Source organism: Pleurodeles waltl, chromosome 3_1 (genome assembly GCF_031143425.1).
Source record: "Pleurodeles waltl isolate 20211129_DDA chromosome 3_1, aPleWal1.hap1.20221129, whole genome shotgun sequence".
NCBI lineage: Eukaryota > Metazoa > Chordata > Amphibia > Caudata > Salamandridae > Pleurodeles > Pleurodeles waltl.
The window spans coordinates 125505223-125529235 of record NC_090440.1 but is presented as its reverse complement, the minus strand read 5'-3'; the positions used below and the strand labels follow the sequence as shown (position 1 = coordinate 125529235).

At 45.4% G+C, this 24013-nt stretch overlaps 1 protein-coding gene across 3 annotated transcripts in view; it reads right to left on the bottom strand.

The window, feature by feature from the left end:
* ANO3 (anoctamin 3) overlaps window positions 1-24013 on the bottom strand; it is a 1608515-nt gene that overhangs the window by 443161 nt on the left and 1141341 nt on the right. For 2 of the 3 annotated variants that reach the window (XM_069221955.1, XM_069221954.1), the window contains one exon: window positions 8958-9005. The exons of the other annotated variant lie outside the window; for it this stretch is intronic. In XM_069221955.1, the coding sequence (XP_069078056.1) occupies window positions 8958-9005 (48 nt within the window). The remainder of the gene's footprint in view (window positions 1-8957; window positions 9006-24013) is intronic. 3 annotated transcript variants of the gene reach the window in all.

Sequence of the window (24013 nt, the reverse complement as noted above, 5' to 3'; positions counted from 1 at the left end):
GGCCTGAGGTAGAATTTGTGAGATTAGGTCATTCTTCAGAAGTAATTGAGTTCCTGCTAACAGTATTCATGAGAAAAGGTGCACCAGATGAAGTTGTGACAGATAATTGTGTTCAATTTACATCTAGTGCTTTTGAACAATTCTTGTTACATTGGGGTTTGAAATACACCAAAACATCCATGTACAATCCCTGTAGTGATGGCCTTGTGAGAAGTGCAATAGGGTCATCAAGGATAACATGCCATTATCTATTTCTAATGGATTGAGCAAAAAAATAAAGGATTTGCTGTGGGTAATTTGCATTACTCCTAAAGCTGTCACTAGGATACCTCCTTTTAATCTTCTCACGGGGCGTGAGCCTGCTACTAAGTTAGCTGGTCCATGGCTGGGTGGGTCAATGAACATCACCAGCACCACTTTCAAGAGGAGACTGCTGGTCCCAGCAGGCTCAGGGCCCCAGGAGGCACTCCCAGGCCCAGTGGCATACCAGCACACCAGCACTGACTCGCGCTCACAAGCACTTTAATTCTCCCGCAGCACGGGATGCTAACAGCACCAGCACCAGTGTCAAGGGGAGACCGCAGGTCCCAGCAGACTCAGGACCCCAGGAGGCAGTCCCATGCCTACTGGCATACCGGCAGTGACTCGTGCTCATGAGCGCTTTCATTCTCCTAAAGCGAGGGACGCTAAAACCACCAGTTTCAATGGGAGACCACAGGTCCCAGCAGGCTCACGGCCCCAGGAGGCGGTCCTAGGCCCACTGGCACACAGGCATTGAACGGCACTTATAAGCATTTTCATTCTCCCGCAGCGCAGGATGCTAACAGCACCAGTACCAGTTTCAAGGGGAGACCACAGGTCCCAGCAGGCTCAGGGCTCCAGGAGGCGGTCCCAGGCCCACCAGCACACCAGCACTGACCCGCGCTCATAAGCGATTTCATACTCCCACAGCGCAGGATGCAAACAGCAACAGTTTCAAGGGGAGACTGCAGGTCCAAGCAGGCTCATGGCCCCAGGAGGAGGTCCAAGTCCCACCGGCTCATCGGCACTGACTTGCACTAATAAGCGCTTTCATTCTCCTGCAGCGCGGGACGCTAACAGCACCAGTTCCAAGGGGCGACTGCAGGACCCAGAAGGCTCAGGGCCCCAGGAGGTGGTCCTAGGCCCACCGGCACTGACTCACGCTCATAAGTGCTTTCATTCTCCCACAGTGCGGGATGCGAACAGCACCAAATCCAAGGGGAGACCGCAGGTCCCAGAAGGCTCAAGGTCCCAAGAGGCGGTCCCAGGCCCACCAACACACCTGCACTGACTGGCACTCATAAGCGCTTTCATTCTCCCACAGCGTGGGATTCTAACAGCACCCGTTTCAAGGGGAGACCACAGGTCCCAGCAGGCTCAGGGCCCCAAGAGGGGGTCCAAGGCCCACCGGCTCATCAGCACTGACTTGCACTCATAAGCGCTTTCATTCTCCCACAGCGCGGGGCGCTAACAGCACCAGCACCAGTTTCAAGGGGACACCAGCAGACTCCCAGGCCCTCCGCCACTGGCTCACGCTCATAAGCGATTTCATTGTCCCGCAGTACAGGATGCACCCGGGCCATGTCCGGGAAAAGCCAGGGCCAGGGTGGGCTCATTCATGACCGTCGGAGCCCGAAGGAGGCTGGGCTGGGCCACCCCTCTAACATCTATTAAGTAGGCTTTTGTGGGCTCCACTGTCCAGTTGCATTGTGGTGGGGGTGTATTATTGATAATTGATTTAGTTGATCTTTAAGGACCTACACACTTAGTGAATTTAGTTTACTGATGGGTGAAAGGAAGGTGACCGAGGGCAGGGCTGGGGTGGTGTACAGGAAAAAACATAACAAGCAGAAGCATGCAGCAAACAATTATGTAATGGAAAGGACTGATAATCTCTTGGTTGAATGCGAAGACATGTTAATGTCTCCTCTTGGCAGTGTTCCCAAAGGCACCCAGAGTGTGTTCCCCCCTGCCAGCTTAGGAGTGCACCACAGGAAAATCCCAGATATGTTAAAAAAGTGTAAGATGCAGGATTTAGCATCCATAGTGAAGGGGGGGCATGTTGTCACCCACATTCCCTCAGTACTGGCGAATGAGTCGCCATAGTGATGTCCTACCTCGTAGTTAACGCTTTAGTCACTTAAATGACTTTTCAGCTCTACATGATGATCTTGAGATAGGTACCCTGGCAGGTGTGACAGTAGATGCAATTGTTAACCCTATTGTGTCTGAGGCCCAGTAAACTTCCCACATACAATATCTAAAGTGAGAGGTGGCCAAGCTTAAATCTATGGTAACTATCTTAATCTCTGTGGTTAAACAGATAAAGCCAGTAGATGGGATGACTACCTTGGATCGTGCCCATAATTCCATACGTAATTCTTCAGGCCTCCTGGCTCCTTTTCTAAACTGCCTGTGCCAACCTGTAATAAGAATCACACTTGCCCTACCTGCTCTACCGGTGCCAGCTTGTTTCCCTGTGTTGGCCATTGCCGAGCTGGGGCAGGACTGGGAACTCTCAACAGGTCTCCAAGTGTAATGGTCTGGAACCAATAGTCTGCTGTCAATTTTCTAGGCCTATAGATGATAATGTTTAAATCATGTTATGCACTCTGTTGCTGATAGGTCCAAATCTACCAACACCATCTTGATGGTTAAGGTTCCCAAGTTACATCCAGCAGCTCCTAGGGAAGGGGGAGAATCCATCAGAAATAAGGGGGTTCATTGGATCTGTCATGTGAGAGACTGCTGCTCTGAGATATGTGAGGATATAATTGAGGCAGTTAATGTCACACATTATGATATGATTGAACTAACACTTAGAGACAAGAGTACGGTAGACAACATGGTGGCTCTAGATGCTAGGACGAGTGCCCCTACGCATTCTTGTATTCAGTTTAAATACCCTAAGCTTCTCTTACATCACAAAGCTCTTCTTACCCCCCTTTTGGAGTTTAGTTCGCTTGGTCTAAATGAGAAAGACTGACTTAGAGTATCATCTGAGGCCCCTTTAGATCTATACCCTATGGTTTTCTTCTCATATGACGTAATTAGCCCTGGCACTGGTGTCTCCCCCATTCTTGTTTCTGAGCCCACTAACTCCTCTTCTTCTGATAGATCTTACCAGTCAACTCAGGACCTCTTAGCCAATTGTGCTAATACCACATGTATGCTTCGGTTAGCTTCTCAAAACGTTGGGGTGCTCTACACTTCCTGGAATGTGGCAGGTTTAAGATCAGTTGTTTCCCTTCCAGCTTTTATTTCATTCATTGAGGACCATGACTTTTGTCTTTTTCAGGAAATTTGGGCAGTTGATCCACTCTTTTGGTCTGACTACTACCATTTTTACATCCCAGCACTTCCTGGTAATAGGGGCAAACCGTCTGGCGGTCTAACTGTATGGGCTTAAACTGCCATATATCTCAGTTATCCAGTGACTCCCCTCACATATTAGGCATCCGGTTTTCATCTGGGGCAAACGTAGGTGTGATCATTCTTAACATCTATGTAAGAGGGATTCGGTGGGTTGGTTTCCGTTACCCTCTGTGTTCTGGAGATGTTCCTAAGGCAATGCTTCTGGCATTTCAAAATTATTGTGGCAGGTGATTTCAATGTCACGTTTGAACCTCTTGACTGGGATGATCTTGGCTTTGCTTGTGAGGAGGATCAGGTATGGTCTGTCCCTTCTTTGGACACCCCCCGTCAAAAGGTGGTTGCGAGTAGCTGTACAGCTAAAAATCTTGAGTACTGAATTTGGACTTAGAGCACTCAATGGTAGGACAAAATCTAGCGCAAAGGGTTGTCACAAGTAGAATCGACTATTGTTTAGTTGATATAAGACTGTGGCCTTTAGTCATTGACATGATAGTTATTGAGAGAACAGAGGGCGATCACACTCTGCTCTCAGTCAAAATGCTTGCCCTGTGTAATCACATGTGTACGATTAATATCCCTACTATACCACTAACAGATATTAGTATGACCAATGATAAACGTGACTTGAAGTCTTACAAAGTAGCAGCCCAGCCAGATATCCTAAGCTCTGCGAACGCTGTTTTGAGGACTTTATTGGTGCATTTAGAGGTGGGTCTTGTAACTATCGGCGAGCAATTAGTTAGATCCCATGCTTTATTTTTTTTAGAGTATTGCGGCCCATTATATGTCAGGTACTGATTCTGGTGGAGGAAGGCCCAAAGGGAAACATCCCTGCTTCAATAAGGAATGTCTGGTTTTAAATAAACTATTGATCAAGTCTGTCAAATACAAGGATGTAGTTGCTATCCGTATTGCTAGGAAGTCTTATAAGGCCGCCATTTGTGAATACAAACTTGAGCAGAACGATAAGTGGTGGGCTGCACTAAATGATGCTTCACGTGAGGAGAACTATACAAAATGTTAGTCTTTGGCTGCATGTGTTTATTGGATGTTACAACGAACGTTGCTGCAACAGAGTGGGTAGACCATTTTAGCCGAATGTATTTGGTCGATCATCTCAGTATGGTATGCAAATTTGATAGGGTCCCTCCTACCACCATTGACCAAACTCCTAACCCTTCACCTTTGCAATGGTTTACTCTCTCGGATGTTGTGCACTCAGAGCGTCTGGTGTGGTTGGCCTTCCGGCAGATCTGTCTTTAACTGATATTGAAGTCTGGTTGAGATACATTACTATCATATCCAATGCAATAGCGGCGAGGATACCAATTCCTGAGTCATGGAAGGGTGCAGTTGTAGTTCCTATCTACAAAAAGGGCAATAGAGCCTTACCTTGCAATTACAGGCCTATTAGCCTAATGGACTGTGTGCAGAAAGTTTTCTGCCACTGTCTCTTGGGGAGATTCAGGATTGGATGTCTAAGCATGATATACTTAGCTCATTGCCAGCTGGCTTCTGTAAGAAAATTTTCACTATTGATCAAGCTTTTAGGTTTCTGCCCTTATATTGAAAGACGTTTTATATTGGCAAGGGGAATCTGTACATTGCCTTTGTAGATTTAAAATCTGCGTTTGATTAAGTGCCTTGTAACAAGTTGTGGGAAGACCTCTCTGGGATGGCAATCCCTGTCCATATTCTTTCCTTTTGAATACAGCTTCATGAGGGCAACTATGCACACATCAGGTGGGGTGATCTGGGACAGCTTACTGACAAAATCCCAGTGTCAAGGGGAGTACGCCAAGGTTGTGTCCTTGCTCCAGCTTTGTTCTCATTATATATCAATGACATTGCTCCTTTCATCTTTCCATCTATATGCACACATAAAGTTCCTATCTTGCTATTTGCAGATAACATCCTTTTGATATCTAAGACCCCGAGTTGTTTATGGAAACTCCTTGAGTGTTTTGACAAGTTCTGCTCCTCTCGAGGATTGGAAATCAATACTTCTAAAACTAAACTGATGTCATTAAATCGTCATTGATCTTTTAAAGGGAAGTTTAAACTTGGAGGTATCCCATTTGACAAGGTGAAATTGTTTAGTTACCTTGGACTAATGTTATCGGAGAATATGTCCTAGAAGCCACATACTGCAAAGCTGGTGTTGAAGCAGAAGCAAATTATAGGGGTTCTAATTAAGGATTTTGGCCTTTCCTACACCAAGCCGATATGGCCAGCACTACAGATCTACGAGGCCAAGGCTGTTCTGCTCTTATGGTGTAGAACTGTGGAGCCATGTTAAAAGCCCAAGAAATATCACTCATTGACAATATCTTTCTAAGGAAGCTTCTCTCTCTTCCACTGAGCACTCTGTTGCTTCCTCTTTTTAAGAACATAGGCATTAAAGGTATAGGTCCTAAGGCTCGCTTATGCCCTCTTTTGTACTGGAGGCGGCTTTGGACTACACAAGAGCTTGACTCTTACACTGTAGCCCTGCAGGCTGTGGTGTAAGCTGATAGCTCCCTTAGCATTCCTTGGCTCAAATACATGAAAGAGTCATTAAATACACTTGGTCTTAGCGAGCTTTCGGATTTCCCAGCTACTGCTCCCTTCCCGTCGAAGCATGACCTAAAAAAGCAGTTTTGGAGGGTGGTAGACTCTGAGGAGTTGTGTTTAGCACCCTGTTCCAAATTGTCACAGGACTTTGTTGATCTGAAAGATGTGTGCAAATATGAGGCATTCTGGGATGCAATTTCAGTCCCTAAAGACATGAAGTTGTATTTCCAGTGTCATGTAGGAACTCTACCATTAAGATTGTTTATCAGCCATTGGTCATCTGAGGGGGTAACCACTTGTCCAGCCTGTAATGCTCCTATTGAAAACCTACCTCATGTTTTATTTGTTTTCCCTGCTTATGCAACCCCTCATAGGAAATGGCTTGCCCCTGCATGTAGATTGTTGGGGTTCGTAGGATCTTTGTTGGAGCCATGTGAATTCTCAGAGCAAAAATGTTATCCCCACTTATGTGATGCGTTTGTACGAATAGGTATATGCACTGAAGAACGTCTACGATGAGTATTAAAGTTCTTAGGCTTTTACAAAATGTAGTGTAATGATTTTATTTTTATATATATTTATCTATTTATTTTTTTGTATTGTCATGTGCTTTTATGGCGCTAGTGGCCAAAATAAATGAAACAAATAAAGGAGAGAGACTTTGCAGCTGTAGAAGTGAGGTGTGAGATATCACAAAAGACATATACAAGTGTAATAAAACAGAAGAGGGCTGGTACCTCTTCTATCAAACCAGGAGATGTTGTCAGAGTTCGGCTTCCTGGTTTGGGGGTAAAGGGTGATCCAAATTTTCCCAACCTAAGAAAGTCATTGAAGTTAAAGATCGTGTGGCCAAGTTGAAAGATAATAAGTGGTGGAATAAAGAGAGATTATCACCTCAGAATAGTAGCAATAGGCATGTGAAATGTGATGGGGTGATAATGTGTGTGCTGAAAATACACATGGCTTAAGATCATCTGAGGAGAGGAGAACTCCTACAAAATGTGAGGTTTATGTGTAATCTGCAGTAATGTAAATTTCAGGCAGGACTATGTGTAATTTGCATGTAATGTACTACTGAAATAATGTGCCAACATTGTACATTTTTTTATGTTTTGCTTTTCTTTTAGTTTTATTTAACTACCTTCAATAATATTGTAAGGGGGAAGATGTGTTGGATTGACCCTGGTAGCAGAATAACCAAGGGTTCTTAGAATGTTTTCCCAACCTAAGAAAGTCATTGAAGTTAAAGATCGTGTGGCCAAGTTGAAAGATAATAAGTGGTGGAATAAAGAGAGATTATCACCTCAGAATAGTAGCAATAGGCAAGTGAAATGTGATGGGGTGATAATGTGTGTGCTGAAAATACACATGTCTTAAGATCATCTGAGGAGAGGAGAACTCCTACAAAATGTGAGGTTTATGTGTAATCTGCAGTAATGTAAATTTCAGGCAGGACTATGTGTAATTTGCATGTAATGTACTACTGAAATAATGTGCCAACATTGTAAATTTTTTTATGTTTTGCTTTTCTTTTAGTTTTATTTAACTACCTTCAATAATATTGTAAGGGGGAAGATGTGTTGGATTGACCCTGGTAGCAGAATAACCAAGGGTTCTTAGAATGTTGTTCTTGGAATGGGGTGGGTCCATCATGTTCTGTTGACTGGTCTTGCATTTTTTATTATGGTCAACCTTCCTGCATTGCTGGTTCATCCCTACAGACCAGACACTTTTTTTTCAATATTTTTTTGGACAATTCTATATAGGAGATGTCTATAATTCTGTAGACCTTGTTCTTGTTTACCACCAGAGCTGCCGAGCTTTGAAATGGAGATGAGGTTCAAGTCACAGTATTAGCTCAACATCCTGTGATTCTAGGTACTTCACATAGGGCCTGATTTAGATTTCAGCAGACGCGTTACTCCATCACAATGGTGATGGATATCCCGTCCACCTAAATAAAAATCTAATAGGAAATAATTGGATTTATATTTCAGCGGGCGGGATCTCTGTCACTGTTGTGACTGAGTAACATCTCCTCCAAACGCTATATCAGGCCCTTAGACTCCCCTCGCTTAAAAAACATTTTTTTAAAATCTATCTTATCTTGTGAAACACAAATGGTGCTTTGGGAAATTTTGTGCTTAATAAAACTGCAAAAATAGTAAACAAATAGAAATGACTGATACTCAACAAACTTTACATTCTAATAGAATCTTCAAACTTACGTGTGACAAAATTCAGATCTGGCATATGTTCTAAATGTACGTTTGCTATGCCTGTCCTTTAGAATAAATTTGTCATGACTATTTGCTTTACTCTTTGCATTATATAGGTTTATATATTGTTTAAATTCCGTTTCGACAATGTAAAACTCCCCAAATGTCCTCTGGAGTGGTAGTCCAATGAGTAGATCGTGGGATGTTTAATCGACTTGCAAAACCAAGTTGTTGATGTTATGATTGGATATTAGTAATCCAAGCTCAAATTAAGGATTCTACTTAACCTATACTGATTGCATCCATTAATAGAAAAAATATTCAGTGAGATATGTGATGGGGATGTATATTATAAAACTATTTGCAAATAAACAATTCTATTTTGCTCTTAGCCACCATCACCCTATCCCAGAGTCATATGAGTGAGAGACGATCTGGTGTTAAGGATTTACATGAGAAATAACAGTCATACCGTCATTCAGGGATCTCTTTCATTGGCCAAACACAGGACACTGTGCTGGGTCTCCCTAGACCAGCTAACAACATATTTTCATAAGAAAGGAGACTATTGTTTTACATTAGAATGTTGCCTGGTTCTATTTCACATTACCACACATCTTACTAATAGTGTTTATAGTCACTAAACAAAGAAAAAAATATTCTCACTGATCAAGAGGACAGAAAAATAAGACTTCTTTGGGCATGCCAAATGGAATGATGAGGCCTGAATGTACCTCAGTTTTACAGCAAATGATCTCCTAAACATATCCAAACGTAGCTCTAACTTACTATAAGTGTGAGGTGTTTTTCCCACCCTCCCTTCTGCTGGTCCTTTCTCTGAAAGAGAAGAGTAAGAGAGAAAAAGAAACAGACTCAAGAGTAAGAAAAGACAGACTCCCCCTACACAAACCAGTAAACAAACACATTACTTGACAGGAAGTAAAGCATGCTCATTTGCATGCTTCAACAGGGAGGAAAGGAAAACACATATTCCAAATAATGGTGAAGAGCCAGGCCTCATTATTATCTACTATAACTTGTTCTATTCTCCTCTTTATTACAACTTCCCCAACTTGACAATCTTCTTGAAGTTTATCATTACATGCATGCCTTGGTTTGCGCTCCTTTCTGTGACACGATCAGTTTGCCAAACATTATTGTCAAAGCTAACCTACAAACCATTCAAACTAAAAAATTGAAAAGTCAGTAATTCCCATGTAAGAAAATATTATTTTAGCAAATTGTTATTTTGGCAAGAAATTCATTATTTTCTGAGTACAAAAAAAGTTGTAGTTTTTCTGTTTTCAATTCTTTGTCTGAAATATCATTATTCATCTTTTCAATATCTTGATCACAGTATTGAGAGTATGAAGAAAATGACTCAAAATGCCAACAAAACTTACTAAGCAAATAGTATCTGTTTAATCATTCCAATAGACCTTTCAGTTGAGCGCTGTAAGAAAATTCCCATTTTTGGTTAAAAGTGAACATTGTCCTCAATTTTTATCTTCCAATTTACTTTTTGGCAAGTTAATGAGGTTAGATTGTCTGTCCTTTGTTGATACCAATAACATGTTTTAAAACTTTGAAGCATGTTAATGACCGAATCATGGACACTTTGTAAATGATTTTCCATTGCCAGCTAAATACTACTGGTTATATGCATGGACTTACTGAAAATGACCTCTCTAGAAACAAATGCCCATAGTTAGGAGCTTTGTGGCGCAGGGCAGCACAGCAAGTCACCTTGCTGCACTATCCTGTGCCACAGGGAAAGAGCAGGAATGTGCAGGAGTTATCCAATACTGAGCATCCTGTCCTTTCCCCCTGTGCTGGTGCCCATTTGGCAGCCTAGTGCCATGGTGCACGGGTGCCTGCGTTTCAGGATGGAATGTTTGTGTGCAGTAAGGCACACCTTTCTGCACAAAAACAACCCTGACAGGCTTTTGCCTCTTTCCATGTGTGCTGCAGATTGCAGCACATAGAAATAGGATGAAGCAAGGAGAAATAAACATATTTCTCCTCATTTAGCCTCTCTTCTTTCATGGGAAGGCGTATCTTTTTGGCACATTCCCAAGTTAACAAGTTCTTGTAAATCTGGGAATGCGTCAAAGTCCATGGATGTTGCATGGAAACACCCATGCAACACCCTGGTGCAGATTAATGTAAGACAGTAATTTTCTTTGCGTTTCATTACCCTGGATTTAGGAAGCCATTAAGGACCACGCAAGGTGGCCTTGCGTGGCTCCATAACTCTCATTTATGGTTTGCGTTGCTCTTGCACCACATTGTGTGGTGGACATGCAATGCAAACCAGGCCATATACATGGCCCCAAGTAGCCTTCCAATTGCTGGCAAATATCCTCGTTCCAATATTCAGGTACTCTGTTCGCAAAGGAAACAAATAGACAGTTGTGTAGGCTGTAAATAAGAACATCCTAGCCCTTTGGTAGTAAGGAAGCTTCTCTGTGATGCGCCATAAGACAATAGTTCTTTCAGTCATAGATGCTATGCACATGGAGGTAGGTGGAGTTGATTATAGGGCATTGGTTCTGTAAGAATGTTCTGCCACAGTTGAGACAATCAACCATCCACTACAATAGCAATATCTTCATAGAGCATGCATGTAGGCAACATTGTTGTCAGGTAGCTGTAGCTTTGATTTCATTTGAATGTTTATATAATTTGTAAAGTGGAGAATGCCTGTGCAATTTCAGTAATGATAATAAAATGTTTTGATGCACTAGTTTGTTGTAACATATTTGCAGAATCTTTTTGACATACAGCTATTTCAGTGACAGTGAAACTGTTCTGGTTCTAGTCATGAGAAAATATCTTTAAACTACTATCGTTCACTGATTGATGACAGTTGAACTCTTCATATTGAATCCCATCAAACCATAGGCATTGCTGACAGTGACACGCACTAGTACATCCATTTGGAAATCATAATCTGACCTTTATTATGTAGCAGGTCCTATAAAATTAGTGATGAACTAGGATTTGTGAAGGACACATTAGTTTTGTTAAGTTCATGCCTATTTTGCAATTCCTCACAAATCAATTTTGGTTTTTTTGTCCTCCGCTGGTTAGTGTGACAAAACAATTAATTTTGGCAACAGTAATGACTATTAAATGACTAAAGCAAATTCATAAAACGGCTGCAGGATTACTGTTTAAACTAAATAAATTCCAGCAGACTGCCTATCTTTTTACACAGGTCACAGTATGTCTGCTTACCATTTCTCACTAGGCAACTTATTAAATATTTTCCTCGCCTTGCACTATGTTTATAGCCTCTGTGAATGTTCTGTAGAATCCTTCATTCAGGCATTCCACCTTTGCTGCCAGCGTAGAGTACGTTTCACAATACAGGCACCTCCACTCTGAATACAAGATCCAATGTTTCATGAATTGCTAAAAGCCAAAAAGTTTAACTGAAAGGCCACATCCAGCACACATACAAAGAGGAAACAAAGACAAGAAATAAAACACATTTCTCCTCATTGTACCTTACCTAGGGAGGTGTAAGTTTTTGGTGCATCCCCAGGTTTCAAAGGTCTTGTAAATCTGGGAACTCCTTCCTAACAGAGAGTAAAGCAACACAGCAATTTCCTCTTCCTTGCCTTACTGATCTATGAGGCCATTCAAAGCCACACAGAGTGTATATGATTTAAAATCTTTCACCAATGTTGTGTCACAAAAAGTGACGCATCAGCAGCGCTAGGGGCACGTAAATATGCCCTTAAGTGACTAGTGAAAATTTTGCATTAGGAGCACGCCACTGAAATAGTTTTCGATGAAGTGTATCAGAATTAAAATACTGTAACACTTTTAAAACAAAAAATACAATAAACATTGAAAAGTTATTAAGACATTAAAGTAATTCAAATGCAGTTCTGACATTTGTGTAAGCAACAACATTTGTCTGGAGCTTGTAAACTCACTCAGGATAACAAAAGTTGAGTTCAGCACACGCAAGCACATGGAAATCAGTTCAAAATTTCTGTTTATTTAAGACGTGACTATTAAACAATAAATATAGACAGATCGTAAATACATTTTAATATAAACGCAATCAGAAATTATAATCATGTAAACTCATTACAAATCTAGCAAGTGCACAATCAACAACCATGTAGTGCATTGATTTTAAAGATCAAAATCAAAGCTAATACTCTAGAGCATATATTATAATTAAAAAAATTGGATTTATACATTTGTGTCGCAGAGCTAAAAAGTAAAAGCTATCTCATACAATAAGAACTTTAGAACACTGCTTTTGCAATCCGCAGCCACACCACCCTTTGGATTTTTTAAACAAGTTCATACCTTACATTTGTGCATAAAGAGGGTGTAACTCTATTCAAAATGTTGGTAGTATTCTGAACATTAACTGGTTCAGGAGAGAATATAAATATAAAAATTGTTAGACCTGACAGCCTTAGGGTAGTCACCCCTAAAGTTTTCCCTTCCCCCCTCTACTTTTTGGACCCTGTTTTTGCTGGTTTTAGGACTCTGCACACTTTACCACTGCTAACCAGTGCTAAAGTGCACATGCTCTTTCCCTAAAACAGGGTGACATTGGTTCCTACCCAGTTGGCTTTTTTAATCTACTTGTAAGTCCTCAGTAAAGTGCACTACATGTGCCCAGGGCCTGTAGATTAAATGCTACTAGTGGGACTGCAGCACTGCATGAGCCACCCACTTAAGTAGCCTCTTAACCATTCCTCAGGCTTGCCATTGCAAGGTCTGTGTGTGCAGTTTCACTGCCAATTTGACTTGGCATTTAAAAGTACTTGCCAAGCCTTAAACTCCCATTTTTCTACCTACAAGTCACCCCCAAGGTAGGCCCCTAGGTAACCCACTGTGAAAGGTGCTATGTAGATAAAAGGCAGGACATATATCTGTGTAGTTTATATCTCCTGGTAGTGTAGAACTCCTAAATTAGTTTAACACTGCTGTGAGGCCTGCTCCTTTCATAGGCTAACATTAGGGCTATGCTAATATACTGTTTGAGTGGTAGATTCTGATCTGAAAGGAGTAACAAGGTCATATTTAGAATGGCCAGAATGGTAATACAAAATCCTGCTGACTGGTGAAGTTGGATTTAATATTACTATTTTAGAAATGCCACTTTTAGAAAGTGAGCATTTCTCTGCACTTAAATCCTTCTGTGCCTTACAATCCATGTCTGGCTAGGTTAGTTGACAGCTCCCTTGTGTATTTCACTCAGAAAACCCCAAACACAGGATGTTCAGTCACACCTGCACACATCTGCATACTGAATAGGTCTTCCTGGGCTGAGAGGGCAGAGGGCCTGATACTTACATTTGAAAGGACAGTGGCCTGCCATCACACAATGAACTGCCAATCCCCCTACTGGGACCCTGGCAGACAGGATGGACCTGAAAGGGGACCTGGTGCACTTCTAAGCCACTCTTTGAACTCTCCTCCACTTCAGAGGCACATTTGGGTATTTAAACAGGGCCTCTGACCCTACCAACTCAGACACTTCTTGACAAGATACCACTGGTGAAAAAACTCTGAACCAGAACCTGCAACCTGCCAAGAGGAACTGCCTGGCTGCCCAAAGGACTCACCTGACTGCTTTTTGGCAAAGACTGCTGCCCTGCTCTTTCCTGCTGCCTTGCTGCCCTCTGGCTCTGCTGAGTACTGCTCTCCAAGGGCTTGGATAGAGATTGACTCCTGTTCCTTGAAGTCTCAGGGCCAAAAAAACGTAATGCTGCAAAGAACTCCTTGTGCAGCGAAAATTCAACACAGACTGCCAGAAATGACGCACAGCCTGTATCGCGGTGAGAAAATTACTGCACGCCGAATCGGATTGACGCAGCCCAGCTCCCTGAGAGGAGATCGACGCAGCACCAGCGCTCCGACCAGAACTTTGACACATGACCCACTGGATTGACGCATAGCCGAGCCAGAGTGACGCAGTCTGACTTCCTAGCGAGAAGAATTGACACAAGGCCTGCTGTGCAACAGAAATTTCTCTGCATCGCCCACCGACGCAGCTCCTGTGACTTTGTCCGGCACACCCAGGATTTCTCTGAATCATCCCCGGGGTCCCCAGATACACCACAACCTGAAGAGGATCCAAGTCTTTGCGCTGGAAATCGACGCAAGGCCCTGACTGCGTGGAAAGATAACGACACATCGTCTGTGTGCGCCCAGGGAAACCGACGCACACCTCCCTGTTTTCCAGGCATCTCCTCCTCTGCGGCTCCTTGAGGATAATTTAGAGACAAACCAGGTACTTTGTGCTTGCAAGAGAAACGTATTACTTTTTAAGAACTTAAGGCTCTTTTTTATCATTCTCTGTAGTGATATTTCACAGTGTACTTATCAAAACTTGATCATTTTGACATGCATTTAACAAGATAAATATTTAATATTTTTCTAAACACTGCATGGTGTGTTTTTGTGGTGTTATACTGCATTATTGCATGATTTATTGCACAAATACTTTACAAAATGCTGTGGGAAATGGGGTCTTTGGTTGGCAGTCAGGTTACCCCCTTTCCAAGCAAGGACCCTCACTCTAGTCAGGGTAAAAGAGAATCACCCACAGCTAACCCCTGCTTACCCTCTTCGTAGCTTGGCACAAGCAGTAGGCTTATCTTCAGAGTGCTAGGTGTAAAGTATTTGTACCAACACACACAATAACTTACTGAAAACACTACAAAATGAAACTACACAGGTTTAGAAAAAAATATTTATCTAAACAGAACAAGACCAAAATGACAAAAATCCACAATACACCAGTCAAGTTATCAATTAAAAAGCAAAAAGAGTCTTCATGTAGTTTTAAACACCCACTAACACTGTTAGCATGAAAATGTACCTTGGGTGCGTCAAAAACAACCCAGCACTATCGAGTGTGCATCAAAAAGGGCTTGCAATGCGTCAATTTAATTCACGAGCAAGACCTTGCGGCGTTTCTCTATTCGTCGGGTCGGGCGCGTTGTTTCTTCTCTCCGCAGGAAAGCGATGCATCGATCCGGTCAGCACTCTTGGGTCTGGGCAGGCCTTGCGATGTTTTTACATGCTAAGCAGTAATTGCGTCTGAACTCCAGCTGCGTTGATTTTTCAGCTGCAGATCGGAGTTGCGTCGATCTTTTCCCCGCACGGCATTCTGTGTGTGGATTTCTTCCTCTTAGGCTGCCAGCTCCTCCTTTCGGGGTCCCAGGAACTGGATGGGCACCACAGGGCAGAGTAGGAGTCTCTCCAGAGACTCCAGGTGCTGGCAGAGAGAAGTCTTTGCTGTCCCTGAGACTTCAAACAACAGGAGGCAAGCACTAAATCAAGCCCTTGGACATCTTCACAAGATGGAAGGCACACAAAGTCCAGTCTTTGCCCTCTTACTCTGGTAGAAGCAGCAACTGCAGGATAGCTCCACAAAGCACAGACAGGGCAGCTCTTTTCCAGGCAGAGGTTCCCCTTGGTTTCCAGAAGTGTTCTAAAGTCTGTGGTTTTGGGTGCCCTTCTTATACCTATTTTCTCATTTGAAGTAGGCCTACTTCAAAGCAATGTCTCTCTTGATTGTGAAATCCTGCCTTGCCCAGGCCAGGCCCCAGACACTAACCAATGGGTTGGAGACTGCATTGTGTGAGGGCAGGCACCGCCCTTTCAGGCATAAGTGGCCACTCCTCTCCTCCCTCCTAGCACAGATGGCTCATCAGGAAATGTAGACTACACCCCAGCCCCCTTTCTGTCAGTGTCTAGTGTGAGGTGCAACCAGCCCAACTGTTAAACTGACCCAGACAGGGAATCCACAAACAGGCAGAGTCACAGAAATGGTATAAACAAGAAAAGGCTCACTTTCTAAAAGATGTATTTTCAATTGTGAGCTCACAGACCCCAAACTCCACATGTCCATCCGCTCCCAAAGGGAATCTACACTTTTTCAGATTTAAAGGTAGCCCCCATGTTATCCTATGAGAGGGACAGGCCTTGCAACAGTGAAAAACAAATTTAGCAATATTTCACTGTTAGGACATATAAAACACAGTACTATGGGGGTTATTACAACTTTGGAGGAGGTGTTAATCCGTCCCAAAAGTGACGGTAAAGTGACGGATATACCACCAGCCGTATTACGAGTCCATTATATCCTATGGAACTCGTAATACGGCTGGTGGTATATCCGTCACTTTACCGTCACTTTTGGGACGGATTAACACCTCCTCCAAAGTTGTAATAACCCCCTATGTGTCCTACCTTAGCCATACACTGCACCCTGCCCTTGGAGCTACCTAGGGCCTACCTTAGGGGATGCCTTACATGTAAAAAAAGGGAAGGGTTAGGCCTGGCAAGTGGGTACACTTGCCAAGTCAAATTTACAGTTAAAACTGCACACACAGACACTGCAGTGGCAGTTTTGAGACATGATTACAGGGCTACTTATGTGGGTGGTACAACCAGTGCTGCAGGCCCACTAGTAGCAATTGTTTTACAGGCCCTGGGCACCTCTAGTGCGCTGTACTAAGGACTTACTAATAAATCAAATATGCCAATCATAGATAAACCAATTACATACACATTTTGTAAAGGAGCACTTGCACTTTAGCACTGGTTAGCAGGGGTAAAGTGCCCAGAGTAACAAACACTGCAAAATCAGAGTCCAGCACACATCAACAGCCTGGGAAACAGTGGCAAAAAGTTAAGGGAGACCACGCCAAGGATGAACAGTCTAACAGTTGCCTTCTTAGTTAAGCCTGACTGCTCAGTGCCAAGCTACCAGAGAGTGGGCACAGGATACGTTGGAGTGTGTGTGACTTACCCTGACTAGAGTGAGGGTCCTTGCTTGGACAGGGGGTATCCTGACTGCCAACCAAAGACCCCATTTCTAAGAAAAATGAAGATTTATTTCCCCACGGTTCAAACAATTTTGAAGTTGAAGTCTTATGTTAATTAGATAAATCAGTTTCAGTTGAAACCACCAAACCTAACTCTATCATTTATTTCTTCAGAAGACCTATGTGGAGGACAATATTCAAAGTTTTTTTGTCTTTAATGCATTTATGATATCCACCGGCTGATCACTCAACTCATTTGTTCAGTGGAATTCATTTGAAAGATTTCATCTTTACATGGAAAGGTGAATTTCACTTGTTCTGATAACAACAATGTATTCCAAAATCTCATGGTGCATACTTGAGAGGTGGAGAACCAAGATACCATATTGTTTTCTATTTAAATCAAATCATCAAATCAAATCATTAACATTTATAAAGCGCGCTACTCACCCGTGTGGGTCTCAAGGCGCTAGGGGAAAAAGGGGGGGGTTATCGCTGCTCGAACAGCCAGGTTTTTAGGAGTCTCCGGAAAGTGGAGTGGTCCTGGGTGGTCCTGAGGCTGGTGGGGAGGGAGTTCCAGGTCTTGGCCGCCAGGAAGGAGAAAGATCTCCCACCCGCCGTGGAGCGGCGGATGCGAGGGACAGCAGCGAATGCGAGGCCAGAGGAGCGGAGGAGGCGGGTGGGGACGTAGAAGCTGAGGCGTCTGTTGAGGTATTCCGGTCCCTTGCCGTGGAGGGCTTTGTGTGCGTGGGTGAGAAGGCGGAAGGTGATTCTTTTGCTGACTGGGAGCCAATGGAGGTGTCTCAGGTGTGCGGAGATGTGGCTGCTGCGGGGTATGTCGAGGATGAGGTGGGCCGAGGCGTTTTGAATGCGTTGCAGGCGATTTTGGAGTTTGGCTGTGGTCCCGGCGTAGAGGGTGTTGCCGTAGTCCAGGCGGCTCGTGACGAGGGCGTGGGTTACGGTTTTTCTGGTGTCGGCGGGGATCCAGCGGAAGATCTTGCGGAGCATGCGGAGGGTGAGGAAGCAGGCGGAGGACACGGCGTTGACTTGCTTGGTCATGGTGAGAAGAGGGTCCAAGATGAAGCCGAGGTTGCGGGCGTGGTCTGTGGGGGTCGGTGCGGTGCAGAGGGCCGTGGGCCACCAGGAGTCGTCCCAGGCGGACGGGGTGTTGCCGAGGATGAGGACTTCCGTTTTTTCAGAGTTCAGCTTTAGGCGGCTGAGCCTCATCCAATCTGCGACGTCCTTCATACCCTCTTGTAGGTTGGTCTTGGCGCTGGCGGGGTCCTTGGTGAGGGAGAGTATAAGTTGGGTGTCGTCGGCGTAGGAGGTGTTGATGATGTCATGCTTGCGTACGATGTTGGCGAGGGGGCTCATGTAGACATTGAAGAGTGTCGGGCTGAGTGATGAGCCTTGGGGTACGCCGCAGATGATCTCGGTGGGTTCTGAGCGAAACGGAGGGAGGTAAACTCTTTGGGAACGGTTTGCGAGGAAGGAGGCGATCCAGTCCAGGGCCTGGCCTTGGATCCCGGTGGAGCGGAGGCGGGTGATTAGGGTGCGGTGACAGACGGTGTCAAAGGCAGCCGAGAGGTCGAGCAGAATGAGGGCGACTGTTTCACCGTTGTCCATCAGGGTTCTGATGTCGTCAGTGACTGAGATGAGGGCGGTTTCAGTGCTGTGGTTGGTTCGGAATCCGGTTTGTGAGGGGTCGAGCAGGTTGTTGACTTCCAGGAAGGTGGTCAGCTGTTTGTTGACGGTCTTCTCTATTACTTTGGCTGGGAAAGGCAGAAGAGAGATGGGGCGGAAGTTTTTCAGGTCGCTCGGGTCAGCCATAGGTTTCTTTAGTAGGGCGTTGACTTCGGCGTGTTTCCAGCATTCGGGGAAGGTAGCAGAAGAAAAAGAAGAGTTGATGACGGTCTGGAGGTGCGGGGCGATGATGTCGTAGGCTTTGTTAAAGATGAAGTGCGGGCAGGGGTCCGAAGGGGCGCCGGAGTGGATAGAGTTCATGATGGATTTGGTTTCTTCCGTGTTGATGTGGGTCCAGTTGTTGAGGGTGATGGCCGTGGATGCCGGTTCGGTGGTGTTTGGTTGGGTCTGGTGTCCGAAGCTGTCGTGGAGGTCGCTAATCTTGCGATGGAAGAAAGTGGCAAGGGATTTGCACAAATCCTGTGAGGGCGTGACGGCGTTGGCGTTGACGCTGGGGTTGGAGAACTCCTTGACGATGCTGAAGAGTTCTCTGCTGTTGTGTCTGTTTTTGTCCAGTCTGTCGGTGAAAAAGTTCCTTTTGGCAGCACGGATCAGGTGGTGGTGTTCGCGGGTAGCGTTCTTGAGGGCAGTCATGTTGTCAGCGGTGTGGTCCTTGCACCAGGCTTTCTCAAGGGCGCGACAAGTTTTCTTTGATTCTTTGAGGGTGTCAGAGAACCAGAGAGGTTTTTTGGTGTTGGTCTGTCGATGCGTGCGTTTGAGGGGAGCAAGGATGTCTGCGCAGTTGGAGATCCAGTTTGTGAGGTTGAGGGCTGCGTCGTTGGGGTCGGTGGTGAGGGTGGGTTGGTTGGCGGCGAGTGCGGAGAGGAGTTGCTGTTCGGGGATCTTGTTCCACTGTCGGCGAGGGATGGGTTGGGTGCGGAGGTGGCGGGTCTCGCGTCGGATTGTGAAGTGGACGCAGCTGTGGTCGGTCCAGTGTAGGGCAGAGGCGTGGCTGAAGAAGACGTGTTTGCTGGCGGAGAAGATGGGGTCAAGCGTGTGTCCGGCGATGTGGGTGGCGGTGTTCACCAGTTGTTTGAGGCCGAGGTTGGCGAGGTTGTCGAGCAGGGTGGTGGTGTTGGGGTCGTTGTTTTGTTCCAGATGGAAGTTGAGGTCGCCTAGGAGGATGTAGTCCGGAGAGGCGAGGGCGTGCGGGGAGATGAAGTCGGCGATGGCGTCGCTGAAAGGGGCGCGTGGCCTGGGAGGACGGTAGACGAGGGATCCTCTGAGGGTGGTCCTCGGGTCGGTGCGAATCTGAAAATGCAGGTGTTCAGCGGCGAGAGGGGTGTCTTCGGTGGAGGTGGTGATGCTGATGGAGTCTTTGAAGATGATGGCGATACCTCCTCCTACTTGGTTGGTGCGGTCTTTTCTGGAGATCTTGTAGCCTTCGGGGATGGCAGTGGCAATGTCAGGGGCCGAGGAGGCGTTCATCCAGGTCTCCGTGAGGAAGGCGACGTCCGGTGCTATGGAGTCCAGGAGGTCCCAGAGTTCAACGGCGTGTTTGTGGACGGAGCGAGCGTTGACTAGGATGCACTTGAGGTGGTTGATGGCACGTGGGCTTGTGGTCGTGGTTGTTGCGTGGTGGAAGATGCGTTTGCAGGAGTTGCAGGTGAAGGGTCCATGGGTGCGTTTGGGGTGAGCTTGGAAGCAGGTGTTGGAGCGTCCTGGGTTGGGGTCGTAGCGGGTGAGCGGGGCTCGGGAGAGCTGGGGACCAGGGGTCATGGCGCTGGGTGCGGGACAGGCGCGGACCGGCGCAGACGGGCTTGCCTCTGGCGTGCCTCTGGCGCGCCAGCGGCGCGCCCGCTGCGTGCGGTCGCGCAGCGGCCGCCATATGAGGTAGGAGGGGGGGAGGGGTCAGCTGGGGGCGAATGGGAGCTGGGGGGCGGGGCGTGCAGGAGGTCGCGGCGGGAAAGCGCGAGGGAGGGGGGGACAGGTAGATTGAGAAGAGCTGGGCGAAGGGGGTTTAAGGGTGGAGGGGGGTGAGTTTTAGGAGGTTTAGGAGATAAGGGAGAAAGATAGGAGTAGGGTTGAGAAGATAGGGGAGGGGGGTTGTAGAGGTGGGAGAGGGTGAGAGGTAGAGTGAGAGGATAGGAAGATAGGTAATAGAGGGGGTGGCGGGAGGGGGGAGAGATAGAGAAAATAGATAGATAGGGAATAGATAGAGAGATAGGAAGATAGGAGGAGGTGGAGAGTGAGGGAGTTAGATAGTGGGATAGAGGGATAGAGAGATAGGTAGATAGGAGGAGTGAGGGAGGTAGATAGTGAACAGGTTAGATAGGGGAGATAGAGAGGGGGATGCGGCAGGAGTGAGGGAGGGAGGGGGATGAGGCAGGAGCAGGAGGGCAGGCGCGGGGAGAAGAGGACGGAGGAGGCAGAAGCGCCGAAGGCAGAAGAGAGAAGACAGAAGACAAGAAGACAAGAAGACAAGAAGAACAGAAGAACAGAAGAACAGAAGACCGGAAGGAGAGAAGAAAGGAAGACCAGAAGACCGGAAGGAGAGAAGAAAGGAAGACCGGAAGAACAGAAGAACACAGAAGAACACAGAAGAACACAGAAGAACACAGAAGAAGATACAGAAAACGAAGAACAGAGGGCAGAAGACCACAGAGGAAGATGAGGAAGAAGAGAAGAAGAGTGAAGACGGGGGAAAGAAGAGTACAGAAGAAGATTACAGACGAGGAGCGAGGAGGAAGAACAGAAGAACAGAGAAGAAGAAAAGAAGAAAAGAAGCAGGAGCAGGAGAGAGGGTGAGTAGCGCGGGGCAGAGCGAGGGGCTGGGAGGGGGGGGTACTTATTGTGAGGTGGGTCTCAGGAACTCAGGAACCTGGAGGAGCTGCAGCGGCAGGGGGAGCGACCTACCCTTGGGTCAAGGGTCGCTACCACTGTCGCGCAGCGTGCGCCATATGAGGTAGGAGGGGGGGGAGGGGTCAGCTGGGGGCGAATGGGAGCTGGGGGGCGGGGGCGTGCAGGAGGTCGCGGCGGGAAAGCGCGAGGGAGGGGGGACAGGTAGATTGAGAAGAGCTGGGGGAGGGGGGTTTAAGGATGGAGGGGGGTGAGTGTTAGGAGGTTTAGGAGATAAGGGAGAAAGATAGGAGTAGGGTTGAGAAGATAGGGGAGGGGGGTTGTAGAGGTGGGTGAGGGTGAGAGGTAGAGTGAGAGGATAGGAAGATAGGTAATAGAAGGGGTGGCGGGAGGGGGGAGAGATAGAGAAATAGATAGAGAAATAGATAGAGAAAATAGATAGATAGGGAAATAGATAGAGAGATAGGAAGATAGGAGGAGGTGGAGAGTGAGGGAGTTAGATAGTGGGATAGAGAGATAGAGAGATAGGTAGATAGGAGGAGTGAGGGAGGTAGATAGTGAACGGGTTAGATAGGGGAGATAGAGAGGGGGATGCGGCAGGAGTGAGGGAGGGAGGGGGATGAGGCAGGAGCAGGAGGGCAGGCGCGGGGAGAAGAGGACGGAGGAGGCAGAAGAGCCGAAGGCAGAATAGAGAAGACAGAAGACAAGAAGACAAGAAGACAAGAAGAACAGAAGAACAGAAGAACAGAAGAACAGAAGACCGGAAGGAGAGAAGAAAGGAAGACCAGAAGACCGGAAGGAGAGAAGAAAGGAAGACCGGAAGAACAGAAGAACACAGAAGAACACAGAAGAACACAGAAGAACACAGAAGAAGATACAGAAAACGAAGAACAGAGGGCAGAAGACCACAGAGGAAGATGAGGAAGAAGAGAAGAAGAGTGAAGACGGGGGAAAGAAGAGTACAGAAGAAGATTACCAGGACCAGGGCCATGGCATATCTCAGTAAAGAAAGCCAGATTTTCAATCAGCGTCCTTCCACCTTTTTGCGATCTACATAAGCAAGCCGAGTATCTCTACACCATATAAAAATTCGGGAGGTACCATAGCTTTATAAGCTACAATTTGTTTTAATAAGCCACAAATACAGGTTGGAACAAAGGTCCTTCATAGTCATGTTTAGATTTTTTTAAATCCTCCAACAGATGAGTTAGCTTTTGACTTTAAAGTGCCAATGTGCAAAGACGAAGATGGTGACCTATTAAAAACCATCCTTAAGTACTTATACTCTTGCACTTCCTCTACCCTTGTCTGGCCAAAGGATAATACGTGCCTATGTTGCCATAGTTTTGCTTCTAAGTTGAGGATCAATTTTTTTTTGGGCTGTACTTATTGAAAAATGCCAATTTCCTTTCAAGGCCAATTGTGGTCCTATCTATTATCACAAGATTGTCAGCATAAAGCAGGCATGGGACAAAGCCCCCCCAGATTTGAGTGAGAAAGAGTTGAAGTCCAACAGAATTTTAATAGATCTGCTAAATATAATTCAAATCATGTTTGGGGCCAGAACCTAGCCTTGGGGAAGGCAGGTCCTGCTACTTATCTTGCTCAAAAGGCCACCCTAACAATTCACTTCCACCACAGCCCAATTGTTCGTGTGAAAGACTTTAAAGGTAGCTAATATCCAGGGAGGTATCTATAAATCTTCTAGCTGGACCACACAATTTCTCATACTACTAGGTCAACTGTGGCATGTTCTATTGAAATTAATGTAGCCTCTTCATTTAAGTTATAAATAGAAAGCATGCAATATTATTTTTCAATAAACCCTTGAGCCACATCACTTAAAGTAGTTAAACAGTAATTTTAGGATCAACAGGAACAGGAAATTCCTTTTTATGTATGGGTTTTAAAAGTGCACTGTTACAATTTTGAAAATGAAATCTAGTTGAAGTAAAGACAATGAAAGTTCCAGCAAAAAAATGTGACCACCAATCTATGTCCAGTTAAGTATATTTGCAGATAAATCATCCGTCTGAGTGGTCTTTTTGATTTTAGGAAAGCAATGATATTTTTTACTGATGATACAGAAAAAGAACCTCATTATCAGTCAAAAACACCTCCATGGGAGCGTCCTCACTGTTACACTCCTATATTGTAGATACTTACCCCAACCACATTTGACACCATACATGTAGCCCTAATATCGCTGCAGTGAAAACTTATGCATGCCTGTTAGAGCTGTCACCCTTAGAGTGGTCTTCCCTGAAGCTTTTTACATTAACCCCATCTTACTAACTTATTGCCTTTTAGTTGGCCATATGACTCTGTGCACTTGACCACTGCTAGCTAGATCTAAAGTGATTGTGTTCACTCTCTAAAACATGATAATTTGGCCCTTATCTTATTGGCATATTTAATTTACTTATAGGTCCCTAGTAGAGTGGAATAACATATACCCAGGGCTTGTGCTAGTGGGACTGCAGAACT